Raw genomic sequence first — 17,882 nt, 5'->3', positions numbered from 1 at the left:
TGACTTGTGTGTCTTCCACTTTTTGCTTTCAGTTGCAGAGTGTGCAAGGCAAGGACATAGCAGCAGTAGCTGGAGCACTTGTGGATGCAGAAGCACTAGTGGCACTTAAAGATCTACTTAACAGGATGAATTGTGATGCGTTGTGCACTGAAGAGGTGTTCCCCAATTCTGGGAGTGGGTGAGTTTAATCTGGATAGATTAGTTTCCCGACACCTATTGAAGATCAAGGCAAATTTAGGAAGCTGAAAGTCTACCAATAGATTGTTTTGTTTTCATTGTCTGATTAGATCTGGTGGCAAAGAATTGGTCTGAAGCAAGCTTTTTTGTGTATTTCTTTAACTATTATAAGGAAATAAAATATAACCAGTCTTATTTCATCACAAGGGCCCTGCTTCAATTTAAGTGTACTATAACGTCACAATTGCATAAAGTTTCATAGTTAATGTACAATATAACAAGTCTTATTTGTTCACAAGTGACATTCTCCAAATAAAGTATTCCATAACATCACATATGAATACAATGCAATAGTTCAAATAGAACTCTGTGTTCTACGTTCCTACCAGCACCTACTATATGTCTGCTTTAGGACACATGACCGGAACTTCACCATCATTTCACCTCCAAAGTCCATAAGGATTCCCCATTGGCAACCGTTTGGTGGTGACTCCATAGAGGCATAGACCAATGGCCATTGTGCACATTGCTTTCTCCCTTTGAGCAAAAACGTGTGTATTGGGGCAGAGGTGTCGATACTGCTGGACAATGAGAGGAATAAGGAACCTTAGAGGTCTGCCATATTATTACAGTATATACAATTATTCTTTCAGTCCAATATCTGTAGCCACAGGCTGCCTCACTGCACTTTAATACTGTTCTCTTTGCCAGCATTAGTGCTGCAACAGTAAACATGCACACTACAGCGTGAATACCACACACACACACTATCTAAAGAGAATGCTGGAGTTCAAATCTGTCATTTATTTTAGATGTCTGCAAAACCTGTAAAGCAGTATTTAAAAATGGCAGAAGAGGTATATAAAAACTGCCAATTTTTTACTAATATCTCTTACAGGCCATGTCCACATCTATCAAGTATAATGGGGTTGCCCTGTGTCCCTCAGAACCTGGATATTATATTATAAGCTCTTACATGAGGAGGCCGTGCAGCAAGCAGGCAGCTGCTTATTTATATTAGCTTCTGGACACAAAAACATGGAATTTACTTTAAAGGGTTTTGTGCATCTATGGAAAAAGCTAATTCGGGTGATTCTTACCCTATTTTACATAGATAGTGTACCCCGGCTGTTGACCATGATGACATGGAATATACTTTCATGGTATTCCATAGGACGCAATGCTCTGTCTTCCTATATTCTTCCATTGGAGGCTGTCTCTGTGGGGTTTTTAGTCCTGAAGAAGACCCGATAAGATGTATATCCATTAACACGTTATCTGAGGGTCGAAATGTCAACGTGAATATCCTATGTCAGCTATCCTACAAATATAAAAAGAAACGACACAAGGATACCTTGAAATTCTTAAGTGTGGAAATTTGCCTATATGTGCTCTTTATGTTTTCATGTTTGTAGATGTGAACACTGGTAACTTTAAATTTTTCCCTTTATTTGTTACTTGAATCTTTTTTAGGTCGAGCCTGGAATTCGCATCCAAAGGATGCGTCCAGGTGGAGCCTATAGCTAGCTGACTCGGGGGAATGGAGGAAAAGAAACTGCCACGCGCTTCTCTTCCGCTGGATTACACTGCGTGCACCCACACTCACGCATGCGCACATCACAGCCACACGCATACACAGCCACACGCATACATAGGCACACACACCCCCGCCCCCCCCCCCCCGTCGCCGCCGCACCTACACACACACCAGCGCACCTACACACGCACGCACACATACAAAGACCCCCCGCCGCCGCCGCCATCGCACACATACACACACACACACACCAGCACCGGACCCCACTCACCGGCTACGCAGGATTTCTCTTCGCTGGGGCGGCCCCGGGGCTCTCCCTAGCTCACGGGAGCCCCGGGCCGCGGGAGGACTCAGCTTCTTTGCTCCATTCCGGCGGGCAGCCAATCATAGCCCAGCAGCAGGCGGGACTGCCTTCTTTCTTCTGGCCCGGCCCACGTCTTCTCTCCCGTTGCCTGGCTTCCTGCCTCAGGGGTCCACCAATGGCAGCGCGGCCCCGAGCAGGGAGGCGGGCACAGCGTTTCCTCGGGAATCCCGGGCCCGTCGGCGGTGATAATTTATTTGGGGACACAACCTGTTTTATCCAAATGTTTTATACGCTATACTAGACACTTCTTAATTCCAATCCTAAAGTAGTATTGTTACAACCTCAGTCACTGCAGTCCTGCTTTTAGATTTGTATTGCTTTTAAATAACGAGGTAGTGATTTTTAATATTGGTTCATTTTTAAAAGCTGCTAGGCGTAAATTTGCTGCTATTATTTGGTACCGTCCTGTTCTTTTATATGCATTTTACTTGATGTAATTCCGAATGTTATTTGTTTAAACTTATTGCGACTTACTTTTATGGTTGCTACAATGCTACCGAATAAGGTTTTTTAATTGAATTGAACAACACTACGAAAACGTGCTAGTGAGTCATGTATGCAAGATGCTAATATGATTTAGTCCGGAATGAATGCTCTGATTAACAAAACCTTGCATTCTGGTACTCGTGGTTTTCTTTCTGGAAAATAAACGGAGTACTACACACACACCCTCCTCACTTAGGTAAATACTACATCTCCCTCGAGTTAACCACTTTTGTTGCAATCTGCATTACACAGCCGGGTTGGGCTGGGCTGGTAACGCGACCCGTCCTCCCACCACCGGCGCGCGGCCGCAGAGCCTTTCACATGGATGCTGGGCAGCGGCTCACCTTTTGTTTATGGGACAACAAAGGGGACAAAGACAGGAGGCTTTACTCAGGGGGTGGAGTGTGATGTCTCCTGCAATCTGAACCCGGGCTCCCAAAAATAAATAAACCTTGTACTCTCCTTTTGTTCCCGCTCCGGTGCTATTGTCTGTGGCTCCCGTAATCACCCAGAGAATCCCAAAGCAAAACAAACTGGACGTTAATGGAGCTGGAGAGGCCAGACCAGACTGCCTGCAGATTAATGGACCGTGAAGGGGAGGGCTGACCACGGAGGACGCGAGGAAAGAGTAACTCTAGGGGGAAACTCGAACCTGGAAATTCTGACCACGAGGCCACAAGCAAGGTTTCCAAGTGAAGTCGCTGGGCTCCGAAAGCATGGCCACTCAGCCAAAATCCCTTGGTACGTGGTGACTAGCAATCTGATACAGAGCAACCGGCTAAACTACAGATCCCAGAATGTACGGTTTTAAAAAGTCAGACTGAGTGAATGTGCAGCACAGGCCAAAGGGGTCACAGAACAGCTAGGTACCGCTTGTTTTTTTCACCATACTTCTCGCTGATATCAGCTGTGGGTCGTATCCTGTTGTACGATCCAAATACCCTGGGCGTATTTGGAGCTCTCAGGGTTCCCAGTTCCACGCAGTAAATAGTTCTTGGTGTTTTGCTTTGCGTTATGGAGCTAGTAGTCTAGTTTACGCAATTATAACATCAGGCCTACAAGTCCCAGAATGCAAAGCAAAATCAAGGTGAGGATGAACTAGGCACGTGTTGACCTGATAACCTTGAGCGCAGTGGTTTTTGCATCCCTTGCATGGAGCACCCTGGTGAAATGTGTTACTTTGGAGTAGGATTGTAAACCTCTGTCTGTCCAGAGGTAAGTTACTTACAGTGCAACCCGAGTCAGTCAAGGCTCTCATTTTTGTGTGACTAGCTCACTCAGGATTTCCTTTTAATTCGTTATTTGCAGGCCTCTGTTCAAAGAGGCATAAGCAGGAATAAGAGTCCCAGAATGTAACGGAAAATATGGACTGGGTGACCAAGGTACTCGTGCGGGAACCAGGTCATCTGCACTTAACAAATGACCAACATAAAAAACCCATAAAGAACACATTTTGGGTTTTGTGTGTTTCGAATGCGAGTAAGTAACCCGCCTCATTGCATTCTAGGACTTGTTGTCCGGGATTTGTAAAAGAAAATGCAGGCTATGCGACCAAAAAGCCAAGGTCACCATGCACTAGTCTATTTTTTTACCTTCCTCAAATTGACTTGGCTATGTCCCTTTATAGACATGGCAAGAGGTAGTTTACATTGCAGTTTCACTGGTTTAATTGGTCTGAGTCAAACACGATTAAAGATCACCACTTGGCCACTCTGCAAAACGGGTTTAGAGTGATTTTATTCACTGATTTATTTTTGCTTCATCTCGAGTACACAGAGGACAGCCACCAGCAACAGCATGCTGCTAAACGCTTCAGACAGACATAGCCTTGTTTACCTCGAAGGACTTTCAGAAGACTTCGTTTTATGCAAATAAACGTTTTATTTTCCCCTTCACCCTGCAACTCACACATATAAGCATCCATACATAGCCTTAACAAATTCTTCTTAATATTATTAAATTAAAAAAAATCTGCGGGAGGAAAAAGCTATAGCTAATTCTCAAGGAAGAAGGAGCTCTTGATAGGTTTCTTGGGTTAATAATCTTCCCTGAGCTACTTCCGACACCCCCGGGCTCATTAGCAGAGAGTCGCAGTTGCAGAGTTTGGGCAGCTAATGTGTTCGTTTGGTCTGCTGAGGTGTTGGTTTCGGGGATTGTGAGCTCACATCCGAGTGGCAAGTTCCAGGAGTGACGCCAACCCTCGCCCCCTCGGGGAGTGACACGGGGAGGGCCGGACAATGCCGCCAGTCGCCTGGTTTGACAATGGCCGATGGGCTGTCCGCATTTACATGTTAATCCAGACAAGTATCTGGCGGGCCGCTTTGAAATGCTCAATTTGTCTAGGACTGCCTGTGAAGTACGCCTCTTTTATCAGGCGCGGGAGGTTCATGGCTCTGTTTTTTCACGGCTATTAGCTGCAAATTAGCTTTAATGCGGATACTTTTTAGGTCTCGCTGGTAAACTGCATCCGAAGGATGCGTGTCCAGCTGGAGATGTATAGTTGCCTGTCTCGGGGGAAGGAAGGACAAGAGGGTGTTACGAGCCTGAAAGCCGGATTTGGGTGCGCGAACGTGCACGTTCCGTCCCGCGCCGCGCCGTGCACTTCCCTCCCATACTCCCAGCAAGTCAGCCTAACGCGCATGCACACAGACAGACACACACACGCACGCACACGCACTTAGACACACACACACACACACACACGCAGACACACGCGGCACCCAGACAGGCAACCCCCTCTCCCCTCCTTTCTCTTACCTAACCGGGCTTCGGGCTTCTCGGGAGCCTCGCAGAGCACTCAAGCTGCTATGCCATGCCTGCAAGATGCGGGGCTCTCCCCTTAGGCTTGGGGGTCCCGCAGTCTCCCCGCTGGTCTTCACCCGGGCCCCCTCCTGGGTCCAGGGACTTCAGGTACGGCACTTCGCTGTCGCTCCGGGGCCGGGTTCGCGCTCCGACCTCAAAACGAAACTTGGAAATGTTGCGCATGCGCAGGCAGCCCCCGCCCTCCCACTCCTCCCAGCCCGGATGCCAAATGCAAAGATGCGCCCAAGGCTGCCTACTAGTTAAAAGCAAAACCATTAACGGGAGACTCTGTCTCTTTTCCACCAGGGGTTATGACGTCACAGACACGCATAAACTTAAGCAGCACCGAACCGACACCTATCGGCTGGAGGACACTGCAGTCGGTCTTCCTGCATGCTGCCTAATTAACTTTTTCACGCTCTTTTTATCCACTTTATATACGGCTTCCCAGGCTCATTCGGGCCACCCTGCAAGGATAGCCGATACCTGAGACCGAGATTCTAGGTAAGACTTTTGAACGGCCACGCTGACATAGACCTCGGGCATTTTTATTGTATTTTCTCTACAGCCCGCACTCCTCTTTCCCCTAGCTGATTCTAGAACGTGAGTTGCGGCTTCCTACAACTATCATTTCCAACATGCGCTGTTCATTCACTGCCCTTCTGCCTTTTTCCATTCACTGTCCCACTCAGTGTTCCCATATTCAATTTTCAAGCACCGCCTCCCTTGTTCCGACCCCCCATGTACCAGTATGCCACTGCTTGGCCGGCGGCGTTATAGACGAACAGCATGCATTCTGGCCCCTCGTGTCTCAATTAGCCCGTAGGCTCACTAGCGCACGGGCGGAGTGCCCCACACAGGTCGCCAGCACACGGCACCCGCAGGCCACCACCCTTTCTTTGCATTATTACCATGTAAGGTTGCCACACGCCACTAGTGCAGGTGCACGTCACCGCTTATGGGTGACTAGGCTCCTTTCTCCACTGCGCCATTGTTTCACTTTTCAATATCTGACGACATGGTGCCAATGTCAATCCAGGTTTACCGCCTTAGCTGCCATGTTTGCCCACTAGCTCTCTGCACGCATCGCAGAGAGGTGCTTACGTTAGGCTTCCATCTTTCACGTCAAGCTTGTATTTACGAGCTCTCATTTTCTTCAGGTCTCCCTTCACCAGCACTTTTCAAGATGGCCTATTCACCCTTGCCAGCCTTTGGCCCAGGCTGGGCCTACTGCACTCACGTCCTCAATGCAGGATCCATCTTACATCTGCATTGGTATGTACCCCTCTGTTTTATTTACCCCACCAGGGCCATGCGTGGTCTGTCATTATGCCTGTTCCGCTTCAGAAGCACCACGGAGTCCTGTATCCAATTGTATATGACAAGCGCATATGGGGTCCCGTAGGCGATCAGCTGTACATATCCTCTGTAGCCCTTTGTATGTCATTACATCACTCAGTGCCACCACAGCATTAATCTGTGCACCCATTCAACAACAACTGGTTCAAATATGTTCTCTCAATGTTTGAAGCTTCATTACAAATGTCACAAAAATATGTTAATATTTCACTTCTGTTCTTGGATTTTCGTCACAAAAAAATACACTGAACATAATCTTCACAAAAGTTATTTACAAAAGTTTAAGCTATAGCCATTATAAATTACAATAACTTTTATTTAAGTATTAATTATTTAAAAAAGTTTAAGCCATTGTTATTTGTAATATCAATACATCTAAGTCTCGTAAATACAACACATATTGCATTATAAATGCTATAGGTGTCACATTTGCGAAAGTTACAACTATTGGCATTGTAAATGACAAAGCTATTAATTTCGCTATTTTCAAAATCAACACATAAATAAAAACTTTGTCATTTACAATACCAATAGCTCAAACTTTCCTAATGCGAGACCTATTGCATTGCAAATGCTTGTTATTATATGTAGTCTGTGTGTTATGGATAGTTGAACAAAACACGTTAAATTGACAAAATGCTTTTTGTGTCGTTTTTTGTGAAAAAAGGTCATTGTGCAATGGTTTATAATATATTACTAATAGAAGCTCAAGTACTCTGCCTCATAGGGATCATTTTTTGACCCTTAATATCCATGCTTAGTGAGTAGCATCTCTCAAAATTCTTGCTAGAATTGTGACACCCAAAAGAACCGCATATCCACATCCAGGCACATGTTACATGGTCTCTTGGGTGTATAATATATCCTTTGTAGGAACTTGTAATGCACAAGCCTATGCCTACTGTTAGTTGTAGGCCTTTGCTTAGTAGACACATCCTCCCTCACCTTCCCATCTAGCATAGTGCGGTAAAAGCTTAAAACAATCTTGTTACAATTAGGATTTGTTAGCACCATAGATAAGGCAGGTAGTGGTTGCGTGTATGTGATTAAAGATGCACATTTGCTGTGTAATATTTCATGTAAATAATCGAAAAGAAAATATGCATAGGATTGCAGATTTCCTAGTCTTGCTGGGGAATAATTTGACATTCCAGGAAGCCTAGCATAATAAAAGAAGCCAGTAGTTGCATTCTCTGAGATGAAACTGAATCCCCTCCAAACAGCAGAATACATTTAATCATGTTTAATAGGCATAACAGAGTGTCCTTTTTGCCATAAAATGTCCAAAACCCTGAAGCAGTATGCTCATCAGATTTCTTGGCAAGCAGGAATATCGTATTGGGTAAGGTACTTGGCTACAACATCAAGCCAGACAACTGTTTCATGGTTGCAGCCTTTAAATCAGCCTATGGGACGTCCACCTTAAACTAACTGCATGGTACCAATATTTTGACTTCCTGCCTGATGGTGCTATGATTAATCGTCTTCCGTTCATATGCTTGTCTTTCACTTTGAGTAGATTGTCACATAGGAATTGGATGTCAAAGCCCTATGATTCGACCAAGAACTTTTGCTATCACAACCTTCTCTGAAAACCTCGATTTAAAGAAGCAGTTATTTTTCTAAATTGGGATTGCACTTGTTATTCTTCGCAATGAGGGTGTTTCTATTGTCAAGTTTATTGATTGTGAATTATCCTAAGGTTATAAATCTTGAGTAATATCCGTGGTGAAGAACCATTGTTACAGGTACACAATGTGAGACATATATGGGTCTAGATACACATGCTTTGCATACTCCAGCCATCTTGTGTTGAGTCAGGATGTGCAGAAGTTCGTTTTCTTCGAAGAAGTCTTCTTGGGTCCTGAGGAACAGTGACTACACCTATTGCTGGTAATGCACATAGGCAGCAACTCCATTGTTGGATTGTTTTCTTTCCGCCCTCAGGTTCAGACATGTGTTACCAAGTTCTGGATCAATGTCGCTGCTGTGATCTCTACAGGCCTTCTCCTTTCCTATCACTTTCTTCTGTATTGTTCTGAGGCCAGTTACCCTTTCCTACTTCAACTCAACACTCTTCTACTCGTATGGATTGGAGTCACTTCTCCGCCATGGTCTGCACCAAGCACACACTTAGGATACCAAGTCAAGCTTTGGCTCCGCGCAAAAGAAGATCCTGAAGCTGAGCCACTCCATGCAAACTTCGGAGCAGAGGCCTTCGGCAACAAAGTCTCATTCGGCTTCAACGCATATACCGGCACTGAATTTAAACCTGCCTCCATCACACCCGTTCTTCAGCAGGTGCAGTAAAAACTCTGCAACCATCAACGTCACATCATTATCAACCCACACACTGGGTGCATCCTTGCTTAGACGCTGACCAAGTATGGCTCTAAGCGCAAACAGACCTTCCACCCCAGCCAGATAGCAGGAGGAGACCCAACAAGGCAAGATGATCCCTGGGATGATTGATATAGATACTCTCTGGGACACAGACCCTGATCTTTATCCTGCCCGTCCCTTCCCATCAGATAACACCATCTCCTACCATAAGGGCTTCAGCAGGGCAGCCTCTTTCTACAAGGTGTATATCCATAAGGATGCCTTCAAGGTGGATTTTCTGAGGAAAACCCTTTCGTCCTCTCAGCGTTGTATGCAGTACCTCCCAATGTTGAAGGGCTACTCAAACCCGCTCCTAATATTTCCAAGGAAACCCTTAAAGACCTGGATATCACTCCTAGGGTGGACAAAAATATAAGGCCTCTCAGTGAGACCCTGTCTACATCACAGGCCAACTTCCCCTGAATGATTGTCCATGCCACCCACAAACGGGGCAAAGCACAGGGCTCCGGCGATGCGCTGCCACTGGAGGATAAGGAAAGCAAGAAGATTGATGCTGCTGGCAAGCGTGGCATTAATTCCAGAATCCTCATTCGTAGGCACGCCTGGCTCTGTCTCTGGCTTCAAGCAAGACGTTAAATAGCATCTCCTCAAACTACCCTTCAAGGGAGCACAACTCTTCGGATCGATGGTTGATCAGATGCTGCAGAAGATTAAGAAGGATGCAGAGACAGCCAAGGCCATGGACGCCCTCCAAATGTCCTCCCCTCGTGGGTCCTTTCGGCACTCTGCCTATCGAGACGGCTCCAAGGCCACTTACCCACAGGCTTCCACCTCATTCCATTGCCAGCAGCCTCAAAAACCCTCCATCAGAGGTTACTTTCGTGGTACCTACAGAGGCAACCACTCAAGAAGAAGTGGTAAGGGTGGTTCCCCCAAGTAAGCTGCCCTCACCAAGCAGTGCCACATTCCTCCTCCCCATGTTCACACAACACCTGTCAGGGCTCGACTCCAATCTTTCTACAGCACATGCCCTCAGATCACCTCAGACTAGTGGTGGGCGCTAGACATCATACATCATGGTTACCGTTTGGAGCTCACTTCCATTCTTGCCAACATCCCACCCCGCAGAAACATCTTCTCCCCACAACACCAACGCCTACTTCCGGAAGAGGTAGACGCTTTCTTCCTCAATGGTGACACTGAGACCGTGCCATCACTCCTACAATAATTTCAAAAAAGGGGGTGGTGATGGACAGAGTATCTGAGTTAATCAGAACACTCCTACCCAGTCAACAGATCAGGGCTTGATCCATCACCGTTTTTTAGCTCACTGCACCATCCCAATTCAGAACCTGGCTATATGCAAATTAGTCTGTCCCTGGCCCAGTGCATCATGGGAACAGGGCAGACCAAACTACCAAGCCAATTCTTCACTGGAAAGGAAACAAGCTTCCGGGGACCGGTTTCTGGCATTACAGCCGTCTTCGGCCCGGCTTGCTTGAATCCTGATGGTGCAGTGAGCAAGGGACTCATGTCTGAGCATACCCTTCCACACTTGTGGTGGCCAAAATAATTTGTCCACCATAAGCGTGGAAGGGTATACTCAGATGTGAGTCCCTTGCTCATTGCACCATCAGGATTCAAGCAAGCCGGGCCGACGACGCCTGAAATGGCAGAAACCGGTCCCCGGAAGCTTGTTTCCTTCCCAGTATAAGAATTGGCTTGGTAGTTTGGTTTGCCCTGTTCCCATCATGCACTGGGACAGGAACAGACTAATTTGCATATAGCCAAGTTCTGAGCTGGGATGGTGCAGTGAGCTAAAAAACGGTGATGGATCAAGCCCTGATCTTTGGACTGGGTAAGAGTGGTCTGCTTAATTCAGGCACTCTGCTCATCACCACCCCCTTTTCTGAATCATTTTGTCCACCATAAGCGTGGAAGGGTATACTCAGATGTGAGTCCCTTGCTCATTGCACCATCAGGATTCAAGCAAGCCGGGCCGACGACGCCTGAAATGGCAGAAACCGGCCCCCGGAAGCTTGTTTCCTTCCCAGTATAAGAATTGGCTTGGTAGTTTGGTTTGCCCTGTTCCCATCATGCACTGGGACAGGAACAGACTAATTTGCATATAGCCAAGTTCTGAGCTGGGATGGTGCAGTGAGCTAAAAAACGGTGATGGATCAAGCCCTGATCTTTGGACTGGGTAAGAGTGGTCTGCTTAATTCAGGCACTCTGTTCATCACCACCCCTTTTCTGAATCACTCCTACAAGGCACAGAGGTGTGCTCTCTCTATTTGTCATTCCCAAGGAGGAATGGTCCCTCAGTCCTATGCTTGACCTCTGGCTCCTCAATAAGTACATCCTCGCAAAACATTTCAATCAATCAATTACGCGTTTATTAAGCGTACTACTCACCCGTGAGGGTCTCAAGGTGCTGGGGGAGGGGGGTTTCGCAGATTTCAATCCATCAAGGAGGGGGTCTGTCGAAGAGCCAGGTTTTGTGGTTTCTTATGAAGATTGGGAGAGATGATGTATGTCTGAGGTGGAGAGGGAGGGCGTTCCAGGCTCTGGCTGCGAGGAAGGAGAAGGAGCGGCCGCCTGATTTGGGCTTTCTGGTGCGGGGGACCACGGCGTAGGAGAGCTGGGCTGATCGTTTGGTCCTTTGAGGTGTGTGGAATTTAAGGTGGCTGTTAGGTATGCTGGTCCGGTGTCGTGGAGGGCCTTGTGAGCGTGGGTGAGCTTCTTGAAGGTGACTAGCTTCGATGGGGAGCCAGTGGAGTGTGCGCAGATGCTGGGAGATGTGGCAGTGTCTTGGCAGGTTAAGGACCCGTCTTGCGGTGGCGTTCTGGATGTTCTGTAGCTTGTGAGTAAGGTTTTTTTATTCCGGCGTAGTGCATTGCCGTAGTCGAGTCTGCTGGGGACCAGGTCATGAGTGACGGTCTTTCTGTGTTCAAGATGGATCCATTTGAAGGTTTTATGTAGGAGGCAGAGGGTGTAGAAGCAGCAGGATGAGACGGCATTGATCTAGCTGTCCATTTTGAGCTCCGAGTCCAGGATGATTCCCAGGTTGCGTGCGTGGTCCATGGGGGTGGGTGGTCTACCGGGGGCGGGGGGCCACCAGGCGTTAGGGTGTGGGCCCATGATGAGGACTTCTGTTTTGTTGGTGTTTAGTTGAAGGCAGCTGTTTTTCATCCATTTGGCGATGGCTACCATGCCTTCTCGAAAATTGTGTCTGGAGGTGCTGGGTTCGTTCGATAGGGAGAGGATGAGTTGGGTGTCATCTACGTATGACACAGTGTTGAGTCCGTAGATTCTGACGATGGGGACGAGCGGAGCCATGTAGACGTTGAAGAGCGTAGGGCTGAGGGATAACCCCTGGGGGACTCTGCAGGTGGTTGGTGTAGGGTCCGAGAGGAAAGGGGGGAGTCTAACCAGCTGCATTCTGCCAGAGAGGAAGGAGCGGATCCAGTCGAGGGCCTAGTCTTGAATCCCTGCATCGTGGAGTATGTGTATTAACGTGCGGTGAGAGACTTGTGTTCGAACACCGCTGAGAGGTCGAGGAGAATGAGGTCTGCAGTAGGGTGCAGATGTCGTCTGATGAGGCGTGGAGGAAGGTTTCTGTGCTGTGGTTTTTTCTGAAGCCGGATTGGGAGAAATCGAGGATGTTGTGCTCTACGATGAATGTGGCGAGTTGGCTGTTGATGACTTTCGCTGGGAACAGGAGCAGGTAGATGGGTCTCTAGTTTTTGAGGTTGGTGGGAACCGCCAAGGGTTTCTTGAGGAGGGATTGATCTTGGCTTGTTTTCAGTCATCGGGGAACGATGCGTTGCCAGGGAGCGGTTGATGGTGTGGCGGAGCATAGGTGCGATGGTGTCGGCAGCTCTGTTGAAAATGTGGTGGGGGCCCTGGAGTTGATTGAGTTCATCGTGTTCAGTGTGTCTTCGGTGCTGAAGGCTGTCCAGTTGTCAATAGTTGGCTTCATGGTGTCGGGGTGGTTAGTGAGGGTTCAGGGTGTTGGTTGTCTTCATCGTAGTTGTCGTAGATGCTCTTGATTTTGTGGTGGAAAAAGGTGCTGAGTTTGTCGCAGAGGTCTTGTGAGGGTGGGATGTCGATGGACTCGCTGGTAGGTTGGGCGAACTCCTTGATGATGTCAAAGAGTTCTTTGCTGTTGTGTGCGTGGGTGGAGATTCTGTCTTCGGTCACATTTTTTATGATGAGTTGGTGATGGACTTTGGTGGTGGCTCTGAAGTTGTTGTGGGCTTCTGTGGATTTAGTGTTCCTCCAGTCCTTTTCGATGAGGCGGCAGGTGCGTCTGGACTCTCAAAGTTCGGTGGTAAACTATCTAGCTTTCTTGACGTGGATGTTGTTGTGTTTCTTGAGGGGGGCTAAGGTGTTGGCGCTGTCGGTGATCCATCTATGCAGGGTTCTGGCTGCGGCGTTGAGGTTGTCGTTTTCCGTGATGGTATGGTTGGAGTTACTGAGTGATGAGGTTAGCTGGTCGTTGGTGATTCTGGTCCAATTTATTCGCGGGAGCAGGTGCTGGTGTCTGTGAATGGTGGGTGTACTGAAGGTGAAGTGGACGCATCGATGGTCTGTCCATGTGAGTTCAATGGTGTGGCTGAAGGTGATGGAGTTTCCTGTTGTGAAGAGGGTGTGTCCTGCTGAGTGCGTGGATTCGGTCACGATCTGGCAGAGTCCAATGTTATGGAGGTTGTCCAGGAGGGATGTGGTTCTGGGGTCCAATTGGTTTCCACATAGACACTCTACAGGATGCCATACTGCTGCAGCAAAGGGACTTTGACTGCCCTCCACCTCAAAGATGCCTACTTCTACATTGCAATTTAGCCAGCTTACTGTCACTACCTCCAGTTTTTGGTAAGTGGCAAACATTATCAGTGCACGCTGCTGCCGTTTGGTGTCACCACTGCCCCCCATAGTGTTTAGCAGTGGTAGCCGAGAATCTGCAGGTCAATGGTGTCAACTTTTTCCCTTGCCTGGATGACTGGCTGACCAAGAGTGCAACTCACCAGCAGTGCCTCGCACACACTTAAGCCACTATAAACCTCCTACATTTTTGGGTTTACCATCCATGCCACCAAGCCCCACTTCCAGACACTTCGGAATCATCCCTATCTAGGGTCTGTCCTGAACTTAGTGGTGGGCAGGGCCTATCCCAGTCCTGCATGGGTGCAAGCCTTCCAGGTGTCGACTTCTCTTTTTCAGCTAGATCTCTGGGTCACGGTCAGGACAGTCATGCGCCTCCTTGGAATGATGGACTCCTGCATTGCCATAGTTCTCCACACCAGGTAAAAAATGCACCAGTTGCAAGAATGCTTAGCGCCACAATGGTCTCCAGCGGAGGGTCACTGTGAAGATCTAGTTTTGGGTGGGAGCCACATTTGTCACTCTCTGCAGTGGTGGAACACCAACAACCTGTTGCAGGGTGGGCCTTTTCTCAACCTCATTCGCAGATCACCATTACAACGGACGCTTCCCTATCCGGCTTGGGGGTGCCTTTACAGGACCTCACTGTACAAGGTCAGTGGGCACCCTGTCACCAGCGTCGCCGCAACAGTTATCTAAAATTGTTGGCCGTTCACCTGGGATTGAAAGCCTTCGATTGTCACATTATGGGCAAATTGGTGCGCATTCTTACAGACTGCATGACCACGATGTACTATCTACGAAAGCAAGGCAGCACTCTCTCCTCAGCTGTCAGTGTTCACTTAAACCATTTGGCAGTGGGCACTCTGCCACATAGCCCATCTGCGGGCAGAGTACTTTCAGGGAGTGGACAATGGCTTTGCAGACCTCCTCAGCAGTATGCAGCAACAAATGTACAAGTGGGAAATCCACCCGCAAGTCCTCCTCCAGTACTTCCGGCAGTGTGGGGTTTCCCTACATATACTCTCTTCCCCACTGCTGAAAATGCAAAATGCCCAATCTTCACCTCTAGGTACCCTTACCCTCACAGACCATGAGTAATGCGCGTTGGATACATTGGTTTTGCAGCGTGAATCTTTCTGGATTCACTATGCTGTGCATTATTCCGCGGTCTTGTGGTTGGGTCCGGATTCGTAGTCTTTTCTTTTCTTTTTTTTTTTTTTTGTAGCCCAGGTGGGCGTCGGCGTCACACCCCCTTGGGTGCATTTCCGGTAACGTCGGCATGCTTCCTGCGGAAGCTCCCACTCTTGGGCGCCATCTTCAGATTCTTTTTTTCCGCGGTCGGGTCTGGATCGTTCCCGTTTGGGCTCCAGACATTTTTGGAGAAAGAAGAGAAGAAAAGACAGAAATCACCAAGGAAGGTCATCTGAAGACTCCAGGGGACTTCATCGACGAGGAGTCAGCAAAGGAAGAGGCGAATTCATCGAGATCCTCGACGACCGTTGACGAACACGCGACCAGGGAGGCCCTGAGCGCTCGATGATGGACAGCACGCCGTTCAAGTTCTGCCGTAACTGCCACCACAAGTACGCGCAGAAGGACCAGCACCCGGTATGCAACCTTTGTCTACCGGTGAATCACGAAAGCGAGGACTGCAACGCCTGCTCCGCCTTCACCCCGAAGATCCTTCGTGTGAGAGAGAGACAGAGGGTAGCGCACGCCACCCTGCAGGGGAAGGCCCCGACTCCGTCCCTCCACGACCAGGGGATGTCTTCCGAGGAAGAGGACAACGCTGCCGCCGAAGACGACAGCTACACGGTCGTAGAGACCGATTACACGAAGACTTCTGATAAGGTAGGAGACTCTCCGGCCCCCAAGAACCCGAGAGACTCTGAGTCTCGAAAAAACGAGGGCAAGGCCTCGAAAGCGCCGACGCCAAAGCACCAGGCGTCCGCGAGTACTCACAGGCCCAGCGGATCCTCTGAGAAGGAGTCCCCGGCGCCGAGAGCTGTTGAACAGCAGAAGTCATCGAAAATCGTCCCCGAAAAGGATCGATCGACGCCGAGGGACAAGGACCCTAAACTACCGACGCCGACAAGAGACCCAAAATCCGGTTCGACGTCGAAAACTTCGGCACCGAAAAGCACGACGCCGAGCCAGCCGCCGAAAAGTGCGGCCGAACCATCCGACGCGGAACACGCGGCCGAGATGGAGAAAAAGAGAAGGCGCCTCGAAGCCGAAATGGAAAACATCGTGCAGCGGAAGAAAGAATTCGACGCAAAGATGAAAGCTTTCACGATCCCTCACAAGACCAAGCCACCGGTGGTGGAGGTGGTCGAGGAGGAAGACGAGGTCACCGAAGAACAAGACCCGGACGTCGAGGTGGTCGACGACCAGGAAGAGTACGAGAAACCCTACGATAGCTACAACTATGGGGAGGAAGAGGACAGCAGGACGGACGCAGAGTCGGCCCCCTCTGACCTACAGGAGGTGGATTACATGGATGTCGAGACCGACAGCCCGGAGGAGGCGGTCGACACGTATCCCTCAAGGCCCTCGCCGCCAGACATCGGGGCCTACAATTCGGTGATAAGGTCTGCCGCAGCGGCATTCAAGCTGAAGCTCGATGAAGAGAAGCAGAAAGCAGACTTCCTTCTGGAGACATTGCTCCCAACACAAACAAGGAGCCAGTACCTGCCAATGCTCGACAGCGTCTTGGCCCAGGGGAAGGAAGCATTCAGGGAGCCCGCAACATGCAAGGCAGTAACTCCCAGAACAGAGAAAAAATACAAACATTCCTCAAAAGACCCATCCTACATTCAGGGGATGGTCTCCGCAGACTCCATTATCACGGCCACAGCAAGGAAGAGGGCTAACGTACCCACTACCTCTGGACCACCACCGGATAAGGAGAGCAAAAGGATGGATCTGGTGGGCAGAAGGATCGAACGGAATGCCGCGACCCACTGGCGCATGGCTAACTCCAACGCCCTGATAAACAGACACATGTACCAGATCATGGAGGAGCTGGGGCAGTTGGTGAAGGACCTGCCCCAGGATGCCAGGCAGAAGGCCGAAAAACTGGTTGAAGAAGGGAAGAACGCGGCAAATTCTTGCCTTAAGACGGCCCTGGATGGAGCAGACACCTCCAGCAGGCTCATGATGATGGGTGTCACTGAAAGAAGACACGCATGGCTAAGGATCTCAGGTTTCAAACCAGAGGTGCAACACAGCATTCTGAACACACCGTTCAACGGCGACACGCTTTTCGGAACAACAGTTGATGAGAAGCTCAGCCAACTGAAGAAAGATAACGAAACAGCAAGGTCCATGGGAGCATTGCAGTTCAGAGGCAACAAAAGGGGCACCCCGTCACGGAGGCCTGGCGGGAGAGGTGGAAACCAGCCAGGTACATCACACCAGGCTTTCCAACAAACGCACCAGACAGACTCGCAGGCCCAGCAGGGTCAGCAGAAGCAGTCCTGGCAATACCAACAAAGAGGCCAGTCCTTTCGAGGGAGAGGAAATGGACGTGGCCAGAATAGAAGAGGGGGACAGCAGCCCGCCTCTAAGTGACTTCAAGAAACTCCGGGTGCCCACCCACAGAAAGGATCCCAGGGGGCAGCATGTACAGAGGGATCAAGACAAGCTAGACATCTACGACCACATAACACCAGTGGGAGGAAGGTTAAGATTTTACCTCCAGGAATGGAGAAAAATCACATCAGACAAATGGATCCTCAACATCCTCCAATTCGGTTACTGCATAGAGTTGGAGGGGAGGCCAATAAGCAGAAAACCAAGGAGAAAACAACTAGCAAGCAAACAGCTAGAGTGTCTTCAGGAAGAGGCAAAGGAACTCCTGCGGAAGCAGGCCATAGAACGGGTACCCTTCAAGGAAAGAAACACAGGAATATACTCAACGTACTT

At 48.9% G+C, this 17,882-nt stretch overlaps 1 protein-coding gene across 1 annotated transcript in view; it reads left to right on the top strand.

Moving 5' to 3' along the window:
* Positions 1-17,882, top strand: part of NDUFS1 (NADH:ubiquinone oxidoreductase core subunit S1) — a 779,390-nt gene that overhangs the window by 329,630 nt on the left and 431,878 nt on the right. Inside the window, exon 11 of the mRNA XM_078680296.1 lies at positions 33-178. Coding sequence (XP_078536422.1) covers positions 33-178 — 146 coding nt within the window. The remainder of the gene's footprint in view (positions 1-32; positions 179-17,882) is intronic.

The sequence above is a fragment of the Lissotriton helveticus genome, chromosome 3_1 (assembly GCF_964261635.1).
Source record: "Lissotriton helveticus chromosome 3_1, aLisHel1.1, whole genome shotgun sequence".
Taxonomy (NCBI): Eukaryota; Metazoa; Chordata; class Amphibia; order Caudata; family Salamandridae; genus Lissotriton; species Lissotriton helveticus.
Note: the sequence above shows the minus strand (reverse complement) of the source record. Positions and strands in the feature narration are given on the sequence as shown.